The 18,055-nt window shown below is 48.6% G+C and overlaps 1 protein-coding gene across 4 annotated transcripts in view; it reads right to left on the reverse strand.

Moving 5' to 3' along the window:
• ENPP2 (ectonucleotide pyrophosphatase/phosphodiesterase 2) overlaps positions 1 to 18,055 on the reverse strand; it is a 1,757,842-nt gene that overhangs the window by 275,207 nt on the left and 1,464,580 nt on the right. For all 4 annotated transcript variants that reach the window (XM_069621550.1, XM_069621549.1, XM_069621547.1 and 1 more), the window contains exon 18: positions 12,903 to 13,075. In XM_069621550.1, the coding sequence (XP_069477651.1) occupies positions 12,903 to 13,075 (173 nt within the window). The remainder of the gene's footprint in view (positions 1 to 12,902; positions 13,076 to 18,055) is intronic.

The raw sequence follows: 18,055 nt of genomic DNA on the forward strand, positions 1-18,055 counted from the left end.
CTCGACGGCCGCTCTATGGAGCGTTACGTCGGATGATTTTGGGGTAGCGCCCGTGTTTGATGAAAGCCCAATCGCTGGTCGCGACTGCGTTTGCGGGTGGGGCTTGAGACCCTTATGGTCTGAGGTAGACGCCGGAGTGCCCTGCGTCCCCTTCGGCGCTGATGGATCCTTCGTCTTCGACGAAGAAGAGCCGTGGGTTGTGTGCTTAGGCCTATGGGGTCTGTGTGCGCCCCTGTCGCCGGGGTGTTCATCCCCATGAGCAGGGCGTGAGCCGAGCCCGTCGGGGCCGGGGACGGACGTCGAGGAGCGTGAGCGCTCCTTCTGGGGGTTAATGACTTCCGTAACGGACGTCGAGTTATCACCCTCCTCGTCACTTTCTGTAACGGCGGCGGCGGGTGAGGAAACTGACCGACATAGCGTAGTCCGCCCACCTCTTAACTTTGCGTTCTTTAAGAGTTCTTGGTTTCAAGAGCTTACAGGCCGCACAGCTGTCCTCTTTATGATCGAGGGGCAAGCAACGATTACAGAGCTTGTGTTTGTCCTTCCAAGTGTATTTGCCCCTACAGCGTGGGCAAAACTTAAAAGGTGTCCTCTCCATAGCTGAGGCAATAATAACTGGTGATAACAACCCCAAAGGAAAGATAGGGGAGAAAGAAAGACATTCTCAAAGAGAAGATAAAAGTTCAAACCCCCACTCTCCCTACTGTATGTTGGCCGGCGGATCTCCTCCGTCTCTTCCCCGCCGTCGAAAACTTGCTCGGCGGAGAAACAGCTTCACAGCTAACGTCGAGGGGAGGGATCTTTAACAATATAATAAGTATAATTAAGGACCGAGGTCCGATAGTAAGTATTTGCAATGTCTCTCTAAGAGCTCCGCGTAAGGCGACCAGAAGCTGGGCGTAAAAAAACAATCTGAGGGACCTCGACGCGTGAGGGATTATGGGTACAACGCACGTCACTATAGGGATAGTGTTACAGACACGCCTTGTTGACGTCCTCTTTTCGACTACGAAAAACAAAATGCAATACTCCGCAGTGACCACTGGATGTCGGACCTATGCACAGCATGTGATTCTAAGCAGATTAACAAACATCAGAAATCAATTTACTAAAAGTAGTAACCAAGTAGCTAGACTAAGTGAAACAATGTTTCCCAGTACTGACAGTCTGAAGGACATGTCAGTTTCCCCATAACAGATGAGTAAAAGGCAGTGTGCTATAAAAAGTGCAGGTCAGGATCAAAAATAATAGCAAAAAGTTTGGGGGTCCATTAAAATTGAAGGAAAGGTGCAGTAAAGAGAAATCTTTCCTAACAACAATCACCCTTGCAGAGAGCTTCAGCTATATGCGCCAGTGTCACCATCTTGAACTTTTCCAGGGTAAGATTGAGATAAGACAGGTCTAGAACTACTTGCAGGCCTGCCTGGTTCTTTTTGTGGATCGCAAAGATCCACACATAAAATACTTGACCTCTGTGTCAGTGGAGAACCACCTCTACAGGTTGGTTCTGGATGAGGTTATCTCCTGTAATAGGGCTGGAGAAATGATTTGCATGAGGAGGGAAGAATGGGGGGGCAACAGAGGGTCAAAAACCCCTTTAAATTAATCGCAGTAGTCAAGGGTCCTGAAAGAAATGGTGCCATTGTGGTACATGCCAAACTAATCTGCGCCCCACTAGGGTATCGTGGACCTGGATGCACTCCTCACTGCTATTTTGCTTCTGAGGCTTGGGAGGAGGAGGGTGACAAGAACCTAAAACCCTTTATGCAGTTCTCTGCCACTTTCTATGATGTGTGCTCGGAGATCGCTATAGCTGCCTGGCTCTTCTGTCTTGGAAGCCGCTAAAACCAACAAAAGAGCAGAGTCGCTGGTCTGACCTGGTCTGTCCGTGGAAGAAGCGTTTAGTCACTGGTTTGGATAAAATCGTTAGGGACTTGACTGTTTGGGTATTCTTTTTTTTCTTGGTCAGTTCCATATCAGTGGAGGAATGAAACAGTCCCCTCAAAGGGCAAACCTAGAGTTCGGTCTTGGATATTTGTGGCATCCAAGCCAAATGCCTCATATCAGTGCCTACGGCCATACCCCTAGTTGCAGTGTCTATGTGAGACACTGATACCTCCAGCATGTCTTGGGCGGTTTCTGCCAGACCAGCTTTAAAGGCTGCTTGACAGTCAACAGTTAAGTCTAGGAGGAAGTCTCCTATTTCCCTCCATAATAGCAGAGGTGGCAGCCGCCAATAACGCGTCGGCATTAGACGGTCTTAAATGTAGCCGAGCACTGAAGTAGATTTTCTTTCCAAAAGATTCTAATAATTTGTATTCTTTGGAAAGAAATGCAGCAGCTGATGACAGAGTATGTTCCAGTGGAAGTCTTGGAATATAATAACGCTGCTGCGAACACTGAGGAATGTGGTGATAGGTGCGAAGACAAAAGGATAGACGTCTCCCTCCATTTTTTTAAAATTTGCATCTTGTTTTGTATTTATAGATGGTGTGAAATGTGGTTTAAGCCATAATTGTTACATCTTTTTGGAAAGGGATGCCCGACCGATTAGAGGATCTCAATGCTAAGACTTCCACCAGCATCTCTCCTTCCACTTATGCTTGCTGAGGTACTGAAACCCTTAAGAAAATCAGCCAATCCCTCCATGAGATCGTGGAAGGCATGAGCTGAATATGGCATATCCTCAACCTCCTATTTGGACTCTTGGCGCAGTGGTGATTTGTCACGCAGAATAATAGAGTCCTTATCATGAGGAACTTTAATAGAAGCCGGTGTCAAAATCGGATCTGTAGGTTGAGATGGCTGTTGTTGTGAAAGGCCCATTACACCTTGCATTACTTCTAGAGGCGTTTGAGCTGGAGGCAGTGGTGGAGTAGGCAGTACTTGAGGGGCAGGCGAAGAGGAGGAAGAAGAGGTGGAGGCATTTGGCTACAGTGCCTGAGCAGGTTGAAAATGAGGTACCACATCTTTAATTGGGGATTTTAATATCCCTATCCCTTGTTAAGACCTTATTAGTTGCATGTAGCGATCAAAAAACTTCTCCTCAAATACAGCCTGTGCTTGTCCATGGGGCTAGAGCCTTGCACAGCCACCGTAGGGTTCCCAGTAGATTTTGGTGGTCTACTTTCCAAATGACCGTATTGCAGCCCACTACCCTCTGAGGATCTCCCTGGTTGAGTAGGGTTCCTTTCCTCCCATTCAGGGAAATCTGCATGGGAGGAATGAAGTATTCCACTATTCTTGAGGCAGGCCTGCAGGTCTGTAAGTAGGGTGAGCAGGCGGTTCTGAAAACCTACGAGGTTGTGTGGGTCACTCGGAATGGAGAATATGATAATGTTGCTACAGACGCTTCATCCGACCAAGCACTTGGTGCCCTTGAACAGCCAGTTCCCATCGTCTTTGTAGTTTTGTGGAGAGTACACAGATGCTGTGTGATTGGTACAGGGCAGTGTGCTTTAGGCCTTCATAGATCCTCGAGATGTGACTCAGTGCTGATGTAGACCTCAGAGGAACCCCTCGGAGGCTTTTACACCCTCCGGCTTTCGTCCGAAAGTCGGTTCACGGGTAGGTGCCCCCTCAGGCCTATGCCCAGTACAAGAGCTTTTACGCCCCTTGGTCTGATGTCTGATAATAGGACCAGCCAGTCCTTTGACACACAACCTGATAGGATCCGAAGACCGATTGGTATGTGTTCCAGTAGCCTGAGAGAGGAAGGAGTCCGCTGAGAGACTGATGAAAAATGAGGACTAGCACCTATCTGACATTCCTCATCTTTCATCGAGCAAAGTCCTTGAGGTGATCAGGAGGAGACTGAAAATATTTCCCTCCACTTGGCTAAGTAATACTTCAATGACCTGCGAGTGAGGGCATCACCCGCTGCATATGAATCCCACCGGTGATCAGGCCCCAGACACACTAATCGGAGCAAATGGGGGTCTGACGCTGGAAAGGATCCCTCACAGGAGGCATACCTAATAAAGCCACTTGCGGCCGACATACGCCGGGGAGTGAGCCGCTGTGGTGGGTGAAAAAGTGAAGAAAAGCCAAGGAAAAAAACACGGGGAAAAACTATGCAGTGTGACAATTCACATGGTAATGTCCCTTCTCCACAAGGGGGAGCCCTTTTCCATGAGGGTAGGGAGATGCTGCCCCTACCCAATAGTCCCCCTAAGGGTGGTAGAAGGGCAGGAGGAACTCGGAGGGCTGGGGGGAATCCCCCTTTGGGGACAGGAACAATCATCTGGGGTACAGCCCATTGAATGTTTTCACTTCCCGACATTTCTAGCCCTCCCCAATTTTCAGAACCACTACATTGAAGACAAACCTATGTATTGTTGTAACATAGGAGATAAAGCCAAAAGTACTAGGACAAGCACAGGCAACATGAAGATCATTAACTGTGCTAGTACTGTTATAATGTGGCCCTGAGGAGGCATACAGACTTTTGAAATCTGCATGGGAGGAATTGGAGACAATGTATAAAAAAGAACAAAGGACTAAAAGTACTATCAAATCAGTCAAGTCCAGCTGTGTCGAGCACAGCTATGTCAAACCCTGCCGGGTCTGTCAGCCGGTGTGGAGCCAAACCACTGTGGGAGATCCAGACACTGCCGAATGACTAGAGAGAAGAGAATGCCGGTGAAGTACCGTGGGAGTACTCCACGGGTTCTGCAGGAGCGAACCCCGGCAGAAGACCAAGCAAGAGAGCATAGCCACGGAACGACATGGGGAGTACCACACAGAAGCCGGAACAGCAGCAGTAAACAAGGAGAGCTGGAGAGAAGACCTGTGGTCCGTGGAAGATCCCAGCAATGTACCACAATTGCATACAAGATATAGGGAGGCAATGGAGACATGGAAGGGACGCAAGTGTTGAAGGGAGGCTGGTTCACCAAGCTCTCTCGCACCTAAGTAGTGGGAAGCCTGCTACCTAGTATAACCAAAGAAGGGTCTGGGACCCAAAAGTAGATACTGAGAGCACTAGAGGAAATTTCCCTTGTCACAGTGGGAAAAAGAGAACCAATGACCACCAGAGAAGGGTCTGGGACCCCAACAAGATTTGGGAGTTTGCCAACAACAAACCAGAGTGGCAAAATCTACATCAAGGTAAAGGTAGTGAGAAATACCTGTGCAAAACAATATCAGGAGAAGGGAGTCATTCTTCTGGTACCAAACTAGGAGCTGTGATAAAGACGCCAGGGGAAGTGAAGCATTCCCCCTGGACTTGTGAACTGTGCCAAGCAATACCAGGATAAGGGAGGCATTCTCTTGGTCCTGAGTTGACAGTTGTGCTGGAGATACCACGGAGGGGAGTCATTCCCCCTAGTTTTCCTGAAAACTGTATAGATCTACACCAGGAGAAGGGAGCCATTCTTCTAGGTGCGAAATTGAATAAAGACTTGGTAAAACCCACAAGCCAGGGGAAAGGAGTCATTCCCCCTTGCATTGTTGCTGTGAGAGAACATTCTTTTGGACACTATCCGAGAAGCAGGAGAAAGGAGACATTTTCCTGAAGAAGGAACTGTCTTTTAGTTGTAGTGTGAGGGATAGAAGTACGTTGTGACACAGGACGGTGGAGATTAATTTGACTGACATTCCGATTGACCCCTTAGTATTAGCTTTGGGCAGGGTAACACCTCTTAGAAGACAGGGATAGTGAGGACCTTTTCTATACACCAATAAACGTCTATAACCAAAACCATGACACCTTTGTGTCAGCTTCCTTCTTCGACACCCTTTCAGCAGTTAAAAAAATTCCCACGCTTGCGCAGGTTTGGTCCGCTCCCGTCTGTGCAGAAAAGAGGACTGATGTGGGGCACCAGTGGGTAGGGCTAGTGGTCAGAGGTCACGCTCGCGGCCGCATCCATGCGCATGCTTAATTTAAAGTTGAAAAGTGCCTTTGCTGAGCAGAATGAATGATCGTCTCGGGAGGCTAGCTCAGCAGCAACATGCATGCCTTGGAAGCAAGATGACAAGACCAACACAGGTTCGATCCCCGGGTCCGCACTTAGAAACCTCTGGGTATTAAGCACATTATAAAAAACATATCGTATCATATCGTATATCCCATCCCTATACTGGGAGGTCCATGCAGTATGGTGTAATGGGGACGGGACGTAGGAGTATAACCAGGTTACTCACCGTAGTGAGCACCTTACTCCTAGTCCATAGTCCCCCTTCCTCCATACTTAAGGGACATCTCTCCGTCCTGTGGGACGAGACCGGAGCACTTTGTAAAAAGCATCCAACATTATTTTTCAAAAATGTGTCCTTCCTCTTTCTTGCGTGGGGCCCGGCACGTGGCCGTAACCCCGCCCTCCTTGGCTCTGCCCCACGCATAGGTCAAAGACCTATTAGCAATAATCGAGGAACCTTATTAGAGGGGACGGCGGGCGTATGGAGGAAAGGGCACTATGGACTAGTAGTAAGGTGGTCACTACGGTGAGTAACCTGGTTATACTCCTACGTCCCGTCCCCTTTCCTCCGGTTCTACGTGATTTCACCGAAGTATTTTTCAACGTGGGACTTTTCATCGCCACATTTTCATCGACCAAAACTCTTTTTTTATTTATGGGGGGTGCCCCCTCCAGATCCCCCCCCTTCATTAAATAATCACACCCCAACCCCAACAAAACACCCAGTAAAAAATATTTTTTTTAAAACGAGTTTTGGTCGATGAAAATGTTGGCGATGAAATGTCCCATGTTGAAAAATACTTCGACGAAATGCGTATATACCCTTTCCTCCATACTTATGCGAGATTCCCAAGCACTCCTAACAGGAACTACGGGTGGATGGAAATACCCATTTCTGAAAAAGGTTCTTCAGCACAGCCTGACCAAACTGAGCGTCAGCTCTTGAGCTCATGTCAAGACAATAATGCTTACAAAAAGCAGATGGAGAGTCCCAAGTAGCTGCCCTAGCAATGGACTCCCAGGGGACATATTTCTGAAAAGCAACTGCGGCTGCTTTGCCCCGCACCAGGTGTGCATGAATACCTTTAGGAGGTTTCAGCCCTTGGACGGTGAAAGACTCCGTAATGCAGGCGGCGATCCACCGGGAAATAGTCGCCTTAGACGCCTGCTTACCCTGAGGGTTACCAAAAGTCAGAAATAGTTGAGAAGAACTCCTAAGCTTGGATGTTCTGTCCAGATAGAACTTAAGAGTCCTTCTGACATCGAGACAGTGCAGAAACCTTCTGCCTTTGAGGTAGGGTTCGGAAAAAAGACCGGAAGGGAGATGGACTGGTTCAGATGGAATTCAGTCACCACCTTCGACAGGAAAGCAGGATTTGTCCGTAGGACTACCTTATCCTTGTGAAAGACCAAGAAGGGATGCTCCACCGACAAGGCCTGGAGCTCACTCACCCGCCTTGCTGACGTAACAGCGACCAAAAAGGACACTTTCCAGGATAGGTACTTGAGGTCCACCGTGGCCATGGGTTCAAAAGGCTTATGGCACAACGCCGTGAGGACTACATTTAGATCCCACGGCGGGTGCGGAGTACGAACTGGAGGGTAGTGGCATGTCAAGCCTGCAAAATGCCTCTTAACCACTGGATTACACAAAGAGTAAGAACATTGGTCCATAGAAAGATAAGCCGAGACCACTGAAAGTTAAGTCCTGCATGACAGAACGTGAACACCCGACTCTGCAAGGAAGGATACGAAGGACAGCACTGTGTCAACCCTATCCTCCCTTGGGTCCAACCGCTTTCCCCAACACCAGTGACAGAACCTGAGCCATTTACTTCTGTATCGGGACCTAGTCGAGGGTTTCCTGGCTGCCTGGATAATACGCATGTTATCCGCAGACAAGTTAAGATGTTCTAAAGACTTGAACTCAGGCACCATGCCGCCAAGCTGAGCGATTGTGGGGAGGGGTGCCACAGCTGCTGTTCCCCTTGATCAAGAAGATCGGGGGTCACTGGTAACCTGATCGGCAGACACATCGACAGGTGTTGAAGTTCTGAGAACCAAAACCTGGCCGGCCACCACAGGGCTATGAGTAGGAGGGAACAGTTCACTGAGTTCTTCAGCTTCCAAATTGTCCAATGGACTAGAGGCAGAGGCGGGAAGGCGTAAGCTCTCATGTTGTGCCATGGAATCTCGAGAACATCCCACAGAGAGGAGGCCCCAGCCCCCCTCTGGAGGCATACTGAGGAAGCTTCTTGTTTGCTGCTGTAGCAAAGAGGTCCACCTCCGGTGTGCCCCAACGCAAGAAAATCCATGAGAGGACCTCCGCCTTCACCTCCCACTCGTAGCTGACCACTGTCCGCCGGCTGAGGGCATCCGCTGTGACATTCAGCTGGCCCGAGATGTGCACTGCAAGCAGCCAAACACCATGAAGCACAGCCCACTCCCGAATCTGGATGGACAGGTCCACGAGGGGGGGAGACTTGGTTCCCCCTTGTATGTTGATGTAATACATCGACACCACATTGTCCATGCGTATGCGGACCACCTTGTTGGCAATGATTGTTCTGAACACCCTGAGCGCTAGGAAGATCGCCAGAAGCTCTAGATGATTTATGTGGAGGAGCTTGTCCTGAGGCGACCAGAGATCCGAGACCTGAAAAAGATCTAACGTCGCACCCCACCCCAGGAGGGAAGAGTCCGTCGTGATCGTCACCGTAGGGGCAGGGTCCTGAAACCCCACACCCACCAACACGTTGCTGAGAGATGAGCACCACTCCAGGTCCACTCTCATGGAAGCCGGAATCATTATCAGCTTGGAATCCGGGTTGACAGCCTGACGCCAAGAACTCTGAAGAGCCATTTGGGTCCGCCTCACCTTGAGACGAGCAAGAGGAAGAGCCAACACGCACGAGGCCATGAGGCCCAGAAGCGTCTGCAACCACCAGGCCGACATGCTCTCCGACTGCGCAAACATCTGATACGTGTTCCAGCGAAAACCCAGGAAAATCAAATCCTGGGAGACTGTCATGGAAGATTTCTGCCAGTTCACCGACAGCCGAAGATGGAACAGGAGCTGAAGGAGAGACTGAAGATTGCCCGCTGCTTTCAACGGACAAGGGCTGCATAAGAGCCAATCGTCCAAAAACGGATACACATGGATACCCTGCAAACGAAGATAGGCCGCAATCACCATCATCTATGTGAAGACATGCAGCGCCGAGCTGAGGCCAAAAGGAAGCACTCGAAACTGGAAGCGCTCCTCTTCCACAGAGAAGCGGAGATATCTCCTGTGTGGATTACAAATCAGGATATGCATGTACGCATCCTGAAGACCCACCACACTGCGCCAATCGCCCATCTGCAAGGAGGACCGGATCTGGCTGGGTGTGATCATCTTGATTTCTCTTGGGGTAGGAAAAGACTGAACTGGGAAAGGTCTAGGACGGTGCGCAGGCCAGCCTGGTTGGGTTTGGGCACCGTAAACAGCTGGGAGTAGAAGCCCTCCCCTCGCTCCCCGAGGGGAACGGGTTCCACAGCTCTGAGGTCCAGAAGTTTCTGAACCTCGGCTTTGAGGGAGGGCGAGCCAGACAGCTGAAAAGGAGGGTTGAGGGGTGAGGTAGGGGGTAGGGGTAAGCGGAAACTCTACAATGGTCCATCTGTCTTCGGTGATGGTCTGCCACGCCTCCCAATGAGACGCAATTCGTCCTCCCACCGGGGTCTTGTGCGAGCGCGGAGAACCCTTATTTAGTAGGTTTTTTGGTGGTGTTACCACCTGAACCTGAGAGGAGGCTGGGAAGCGGGAGAAAAACCAAGTCCGTTGTTGCCTACAGCGGATATTCCCCAAAGGGGTATCCACTCTGTGAGATTTCCGGTCGAGGAAGCTCCGAAAGCAAGAGGAGGGTCGACTTTGGGACAACGGTCTATGGGTTTTGAAAGGGGTCTTAACCAGGACCGACAAGGACTTAGCTGTCTGAGTGCTATCTTTCATCTTGGTGAGCTCTACATCCATTGTAGAATGAAATAGCTCCTTACCATCGAACGGAAGGTCCAACACCTTGTCCTGCACTTCTTTTGAGAATTTAGTGGCATGCAGCTACGCCTGCGTGAGGTATCAACCCCCAGCGTAAGGCCCCGAGCCAAGGTGTCTACGTGATGAGCCACAGCCTCCAGGAGATCCTGGGACAAGACCCTGGCGTCAGATAAACCACCCTTAAAGTCCTCCAACTTCTCGACCGGGATGAATTCCTCAAACTCTGACAGACGTTTCCACATCCGCATATTAGCCCCCGCTAACACCAGTTTGGCATTGGCCTGCCTTAGCTGCAAGGCCGAGTTGGCAAATATTTTTCTCCCAAGGGAGTCAAGGAGCTTGTCCTCCTTTCCCAGAACCTGCGTAGCCGTCATGGAAGAGGATGCTGCAGGCCTGGACTGCAAAGTGGCCGCAGCCACCACTGCGAAGGAGGGGGGCGAACAAGATGACAGGGCCATGTCTTCCGAAGAATGCAGCCTGTATCTCGCGTCAATTTTCTTATTGACGAACAGTCCAGTGTGTGGCTTTTCTCATACCCTGCAGACCTTGGCCAGAATGTCCTTCTGCAAGAACAGGCCAGTACGCTCCAAAGGAGACAGGGTGAACGCCCCAGAAAGCATGCCCTCCTGCGGAGCGGGAGCCTCGGGCACCGGAAAATCGAAGAAGCACATCATGTCCAGTACCCGGTCATGAATAGCTCTAATAGAGCGGGGCAGGTCCTCGTTGTCCTGATCGACTAGCGCGTCATCCGACAGGTCAGGATCCTGCTGAGCTGTGTCGGGCGCTGCCTTGTCCATGGGGGACAATGGAGGCAAAGGTGGAAGACTCAGGGAAGGCACTATAGGCAAGGGAGGCGCCGGCGGAACCACCGGAGGAATGGGTGGGGCCGGAGGCGCGGTCGGACATATCTCCCTAAAAAGCCCTTTGAAATATTCCCTCATGGGGTCGGTACGCATGAGCGCTTGAAATTTACCGAAAAAGGCGTCCTCCGGGACTGCTTTGGAACCTGAGGAGGCCTCTCATGAGGTAGACAAGTCCAGGGACATAACGGGGACGGGTGCCAAACTGGCCCCTCCACCGACGTGTCCACGTAAATCAAAGGCGCCGACCCCGCAGGCAACGAAACATTGTGCGGAAGAGGCATCCGGGCGTTTCAATCATAAACTGGCCGATAAGGATGTGCACAAGGGACTATGTTCACCCAAGGAACCAAGCCCTCTACCCGAGTATGATGGCGTAGTTGTAGGGATAGCACCCAAAATGGCCGCCGCGGTCGTGGCGGGAACGGGCGCCATTTTGCCATCGTCTGAGGGGAACTGCGGTACGTGAGGAAGTGAGGCAGGGGTCCCCGTCGATGGATCAGGGGTCTTAACTTTAGCCTTAACATAAGGAACCTCGGCAGAGCCGGTACTAGGAGGCCTGGAAAGTTCCTGTGACATACCAACCGCCAAATTAGCCTTCCCAGGAAGGACGTCGGCACTACTGGTAAAAGAACTTTCCTTCTTTGCCCCCTCAACAGGTCTGGCATCGCTGCAAGAGCGGGAACGGTGAGAAACACCCTTCACCGGCAAGACCTTGTCAGGCCTCTCAGAAATGTTGGTAGCTTTAGCCTCTGAAAGAGGAACCTCGGACCCACGTCCGGTGACAGCCTTATCTGCGCGGGCCTCGAACAACCGCTCGGTGACAGCAAGCCCCACCAAGGCCTCAGGGTGCACCACGGTCTTATTTTTGAGGGAAGCTGACAGAGGCCTCAGAGTGAGCTCCGGTATGCCACGATTCAGTAGAACTGGGTCTACAAACAGCCCCCACAGGAGGGGCCTCGGAGTGTGCTCCGGTATCCACAGGCCCCTTACGGAGACCCTCAGAGAAAACTCTGGTACAATTATTAGGCCCAACAGGCACCTCAGGGCGAACCCCGGTGACAGAGCGATCAACGCTCCTCCTGGCCCGAGAGGAACCTGGAAAGGTATCCCCTGGCCGGGGTGCTCTGAAAAGTGAAGAACTTACCTGGCGTTGTTTCTTCTCGTCGATGAACGCCTGTAAATGCGAAGGAGGAGTAAGTCGGAACACCTCCTCCCACCGCTCCAACCGACGTTGAAGTGCCCGGACCGAAAGGGAGTCGCAGTAAAAACTGGAGTCCCAACGGTGATCTAGACCCAAACACTCTAAGCAAAGAGGATGGGGATCCGCCCTCGCGAAACGACGGTGGAACGATGAACAATCTGGAAAGTCTAGTTTGTACGACATGGACAGACTAGTACACGATCGTTAGCGAGAGCCAGAGAGGAAAAAAGGGAAGAAAATCTTCTGAGGATGCAAGTGCGTCCAGTCCCGAACGACCGGGGGAAAGGACTGATGGGCGATGCACGGGGTGGAGCCAAGGTGGGCGGGGTTACGGCCGCGTGCCGGGCCCCACGCAAGAAAGAGAGGAAGGACACATTTTTGAAAAAGAAAATTTGGATGCTTTTTACAAAGTGCTCCCGTCTCGTCCCACAGGAGGGAGAGATGTCCCATACGTATGGAGGAAAGGGGACGGGACGTAGGAGTATATGCAAAATGGTTGGACTGTTATGGCCAGAGCCTCTACAATGGTCCACAGAAAACCATCTGGTTTAACTACAAATCCTGCCCCGATTTCTGTATGTATGCAAATTTAGCAATGTACAATTATTTTTGTTCTATGAAATTCAAAATGTAAAAACAATCTCAAAATAACCATGAGATCATGAGTTACATAGTTGAATGGTTGTAAATCAGAAGAGCCCCGAGTGAATTTTAAGCTCTTAAATTATGGGCAACAAAAGTCTATTTTTCCTGAAACAAACAGTACATGGGGGAAGGGTTAGCCAATTAAAGAAATACAACAATCCCTTCAGACAAAACCACAACATTCAGTAAAGTAAATGTCATCACAAGCATGTATGCATTTTATTGAATCACTATGGTTCTACCTTGTCATCACATGAGCACCCCAATTCCTCGTTTAGTGTTGGTGTAGTCAATACTATAGGTAGGGGCCTGGAAACCTCCTCAGGCATCGATGGCTTGTGTGGAGGACTCCTCAGCAGGTGATTTAAGCTCCCGTGAGTTCCATTGTTTGGTGCAGGCTTTAATCCAAGAACATCTATCAGACAAAAAAAAAAAGAAATTGTCTCTGCTTTTGTATATGTTGTTTATATAAGCTTGTATTGCACCACTTTGCAACCAAAACCAGATCAAAAGGGTGCTCACAGACAAGACCTATATTTATATATTTCCCCAGAGGACAAAATGATGCATCGTGGTACAGTGGTATCCAATCATCCATGGATAATTGTCACAGTGGTTTCGGATTGAGTGTCCGGTGCCATTGTAGGAGGGGGGCCTGCTTGAACAGTTTGTCCTTCAGGCCCTATTTAAAAGATAGGCAACTCTATTGCTAGTGACAAGAGAAGAACGAGTGCATTGCAGGAATACCCTTGACCTTCACAGTTTTGCAACTGTGTTTCGTCTGGCGGATGAATGTCTTTGTCCCAGAAATCATTATGCATGATTCACAGATCCCCAATTTGGTACTCCATTCTACTGTGAACCAATGAGAAGCTCTCCATGCCAATATAATGGCATTTCTTAAATATTAAGCATTTATACATTTGGAGTAAGGGAGACCAAGTCAATGGGTAAGGTCCATGACCAATGCGGGGGAGCAGGGTTCCAGAGGCGAATCACAGATTATAGTTGTGCAAGGCATCAACTTGATTTGGTATTGTGAGGAAACAGGAATGATACCCTGGCACAAGTTAGACATGTTTTTTGCCCCAAAGACTTTTCATAAATAAAGAGGGGTTGGGAAAATGCTTAGCTGTCCCTGTACTAGAGGTGTTTCCCTACCTGAACTCAAAACTAAGGATCTGTCAGTGTCAGAATGTCCTAAACAAAACCGTCATGTGTCCAAAGTACTATTCTGACCCTCACATTCTAACAAAATGAACTCCAAGGTGAAAAGGACAATGTCTTTGGCCTTCAGTGTTCTAGAAAGTTTCCAAATGGGTGAAGAAATAGTTAACTCCCACATAATGTCTCTCAATGATATGGTTCCTTTCTCCAGAGGGTTTTATCCCTCCCCTGGATTCTTCATGTTTCCTTATTAAATAACATTTCTTGTTTTACCAAAATAATACACAACTTTGTTTAGTCTTTGTTTGGTCAGGATGCCTGGCGTACTCTCCTGTTGGGTTTTTGGCTCTTTAGCCCCTTCTACCAATATCGCCAGTATGGTTATATTTGTATACTCTACAATTTTTCCTTGCCTGGTATGCTTCTCTACCAGGACCTCTCTGTGCACTTGTACCTGCCTGGTATACTCTACTGACAGGCTTCCTGTATTCACAAACTTGTAATTGCCCGGTATACACTCCTGCCAGCGCTTCTTGTATTCACACTTCCACTCTTGATAATTCACCACATTAGCCTTATTGATGGATTCACTATGTCCATTGTATATGGTCTTATTAGCATATCTGAAATGCATATGTGGTGCATACTTGCTTGTGTGTCTTTGCTCATACTGCCACTCTTGATAATTCACCACATTAGCCTTATTGGCTAATTGACTGTATACTGCCTTGTTAGCATTTCTCATATGCACATGTGGCATATATTTGCACACTTCAAAGACTTCCTTCTTTAGAAGATGCACCTTCTCTTTCGCAGGTTTTCGTGAACATCCCTCTTTCTCTCTCCATTCAGTTATTACTTATTCGAATATGGCGTGGCCGCCAATACACCTCGGTGTCCCCTTTGTGCCAGCGTGGACTCGCCGGCTCTTCGGGGCATTCTTTATTCCTCTCATGGCCTGCCGGTAACAATTTGCGGACGCTTTCTTCTTCGAGACAGTCTGCTTTCCGCATCCTTCTTTCCCACAGCTCCAGCGTGGCTTGCCTGCTTCGCATGGGTCTCCGATAAGTGGTCTGCTGCTTTCTGACACTAGCAAACACACAGGAGCCCTCTGCTGGCTTCTGGCATTCCCGCCATGTGTGGTCTTCCCCCCACAGCCTTCTGCTTTCCAGCTCCTGAGCCGGTTGGCTCCACCAACCTCCTTACTGCCTGATCACACATAGAAGCAGGTCGCTCCCACCAGTAGTCTCTCTGACTTTCTTGCGTCCAGATTTAAATGTCCCAGGCAAAGGTGTGTGCTCCACTAACTAGAGCCTTGCCTGTTCTTGGGGCTTCTCTCGCTATGCATTCCTCCACTCCTTTTTGTCAGTGTTGAAGGTGTTTCTGGGAACAGTAGTCCCTTTTCAGCAACTTGCATCGAATTTTTGGACACATTTTCATAATGGGTTTTGATGTCAAGTCCGTCATGGAGGATTGATAAGTGGATTTAGGGTAGATGATTCTAGCATATTTACAAGGCAAGTCTGTGTTTGAAAGTTGGCCTACAGGTTGTAACAAAAAAGATTCAAAGAAGGGAGCATGTGAGGAATTACAATAGGCCATTAGGGTGTTGGAAATAGGAGGTTTATCTTGCAAGGGTAAGGGGGATACCATGCCTCATCCGCTGATACCATCAACCCGCACGAAGCCTGTCTCCCCCCATGTGATCTTCCCTCATATAGCCGCCCCCAGGGTCAGGATAAGGTAACAGCTGCCGCCACCTGGCCACATGGGAGGAGGTCCCCACAAGGGAAGGACAGTGGAGAGGAAGAATAATAGAAAAATAGAGATGAGGGAGTAAGCAAGGAGTTTTTCCCTAAGGCAAAGACTGTGTCAAGCAAAGACATTAGTGAGGTTAGGCCAGTGGGCTACAAATGAGAGTCCACACCAATTACTCTGAATATTTATTTGGAGGAACTATGCCTGTCTGGACGTGCACATATGCGATACGTACTCAAAAGGTGAAAAAAGTTTCCTGCTAAGGGTTGGTTATAAGAATTCCAAAAGCGTGGGAAGACCATTTTAGATTTGGAAAGTTGGTATGTAAACCATTCAGCATGTTTTTTTGTTGTTGTGGCTCTTTCAGTAAGTTAAATGAGGCAGCAATATTATTAGCACTGTAAACTGCAAAACTGACGTTGAAACAGGAGGAGGGGTCAGGAACAGCAAAGGGGGATACAAAAGCAGGTTTCAGGAGTGGGAGTTTAAGTTCAGGGCAAAACCCAGTTGGGCAAAAATACTGTACATGTTTGAAGATGGAAAGGAGTGAGGTGATTGAAGTTGGTAAACCCAGATCTTAAAACTGCAGACTTAGATAAGATTTATACATTTGTCAATGAGAAGAGAAGTATTCCCAAACTATCCTATGCTCAGTGTGCCTTGTATTCCTCTGTATTTGTGCTGCTAATGGCACTCAGTGTGGGTCACAACTGTCATGATGCATTTGGGAAATTCAAATCTATTCCTGAGTGACACCACTGCACTGATAAAAAAGCAGTTTATTACACAAAAACAACCTCAAGTAATAGAAGCATGCTACAAATTACTATCAATCCTTGCACAGATATTCCATAGCACTGGGGTCAATTCGATCCCAAGGTGGTTACTGAATAGACGCATTTTCAATTTTAACAGTCACTGATGCTATATAATTCTGCTTTATAAATCAGGCAAAATGTGTGTCCAATGTTTATATCCCTTATATTGTTGCAGGGTTCAAAATAAACATTCAGGTAGCCTCTTACTTTCAAATCCTGTGCGATATTACAGGCTTCAACTTTACAATCAGGCTTACAAGTGTAACACACTTGACCATATGTAGGTTTTCATCTTTATTTTATGATTTAGGAGTCAAAAGCTCACCTCTTTCTTGTTTGCGCAATCTGTGCTGCACTTTTAACAGTGCTGATTTCATACTCTCACTTTTGTTAAGGAGCTCGGCTACCTTTTTGTAATCACTATCCAGGCTGCAATTTCTTTTGGCCCAAACATGGCTTGGTTAAGACAGTGTAGGGTTTTACAAATGTGGAATATGTTAATGTTAAAGGACATTTGTACCGCGCACTATCACCACCGGAGTGGTCGCGTGGAGCTCTGGCAGATCTGAAAAGGAAAGGGGCTGGGGGGAGAAGTTAGTGGGAACAAGCGTAATAAGTGCAAGAGAGCAGTGATGTGCGGTTGACAGCTTCAGTTCGGTTAACACCGTTCACTGAGCTTGGGGGTGCTTTCCGGTCGGTAGCCGTCGTGTGCTGTTGTGCAAAGCTATGTGCGGTTTGTTTTGTTGTTGCGGTGTAGTGAAGTTTGTGCAGTTTGTTGTGCTTTAGGGTTGTGGTTGTGTTTGGTTAGAGTTTGAGAGGTGTATGCAAAGGGGTGAAATTGGTAGTGGGTTGGTTATTGGCCTCGCTATCTAGAAGTGTTATGTGCTACATTTCCATGTTCTTTCTAGATGTGGCGCGTGAACATCTCTGCATTTCTAGCTAGATCCGGCACTGGCTAATATTCACAATCCTGTCTATATATGACGCACGCCAATATTCACAATTATATCCAGATGTGGCACTGGCCCGTCTTTAAAATCCTGTCTAAATGCGAATCAAACTAGCAATCACAATTCTATCTAAATGTGGCATTGGAAATAATCCAATACAGTCTAGATGTGGCAATGGCTAATATTCGCTATTCTATCTAGATGTGGCACTGGCCGACATTCATAATACTGTCTAGATGTGACGCAGGCTAATGTTCACAATTCTAAATAAATGTGGTACTTGCTATCATTCACAATTCTGTCTGTGTCCGGTGCAGGCTAATGTTCTCAATTCGATCTAAATGTGGTATATGCCATCATTTCACAATTCTATGGAAATGTGGTACTTGCTAACATTCATAGTTCTAAGCGTGGCACTTTCTAACAATTACAGTCCTATCTAGATGCAACGCAGGCAAATGGTCACAATTTGATCTAGTTATTAAGCAGGTTAGTGTTAATGTCCTGGTCTGGTATGGTCTGTGGGCAGGTAGAGTGGCAGCACTTCTAGAGTGATTGCTCTACTCCCCACCCAGGCCACACCTACCTTGATGGTTGCTGCTGGTTGACGGCTGGCCGCTGGCCTCCCCTGCAGACACAGTCTGGAGCCACCTCTGTGGGAGCCGCCCTTTGCCTTGGGGCCCTTTCCCACAGGGGCTGCAC

This window comes from Ambystoma mexicanum, chromosome 5q (assembly GCF_040938575.1).
Source record: "Ambystoma mexicanum isolate Mex_15411 chromosome 5q, UKY_AmexF1_1, whole genome shotgun sequence".
NCBI classification, from domain to species: domain Eukaryota; kingdom Metazoa; phylum Chordata; class Amphibia; order Caudata; family Ambystomatidae; genus Ambystoma; species Ambystoma mexicanum.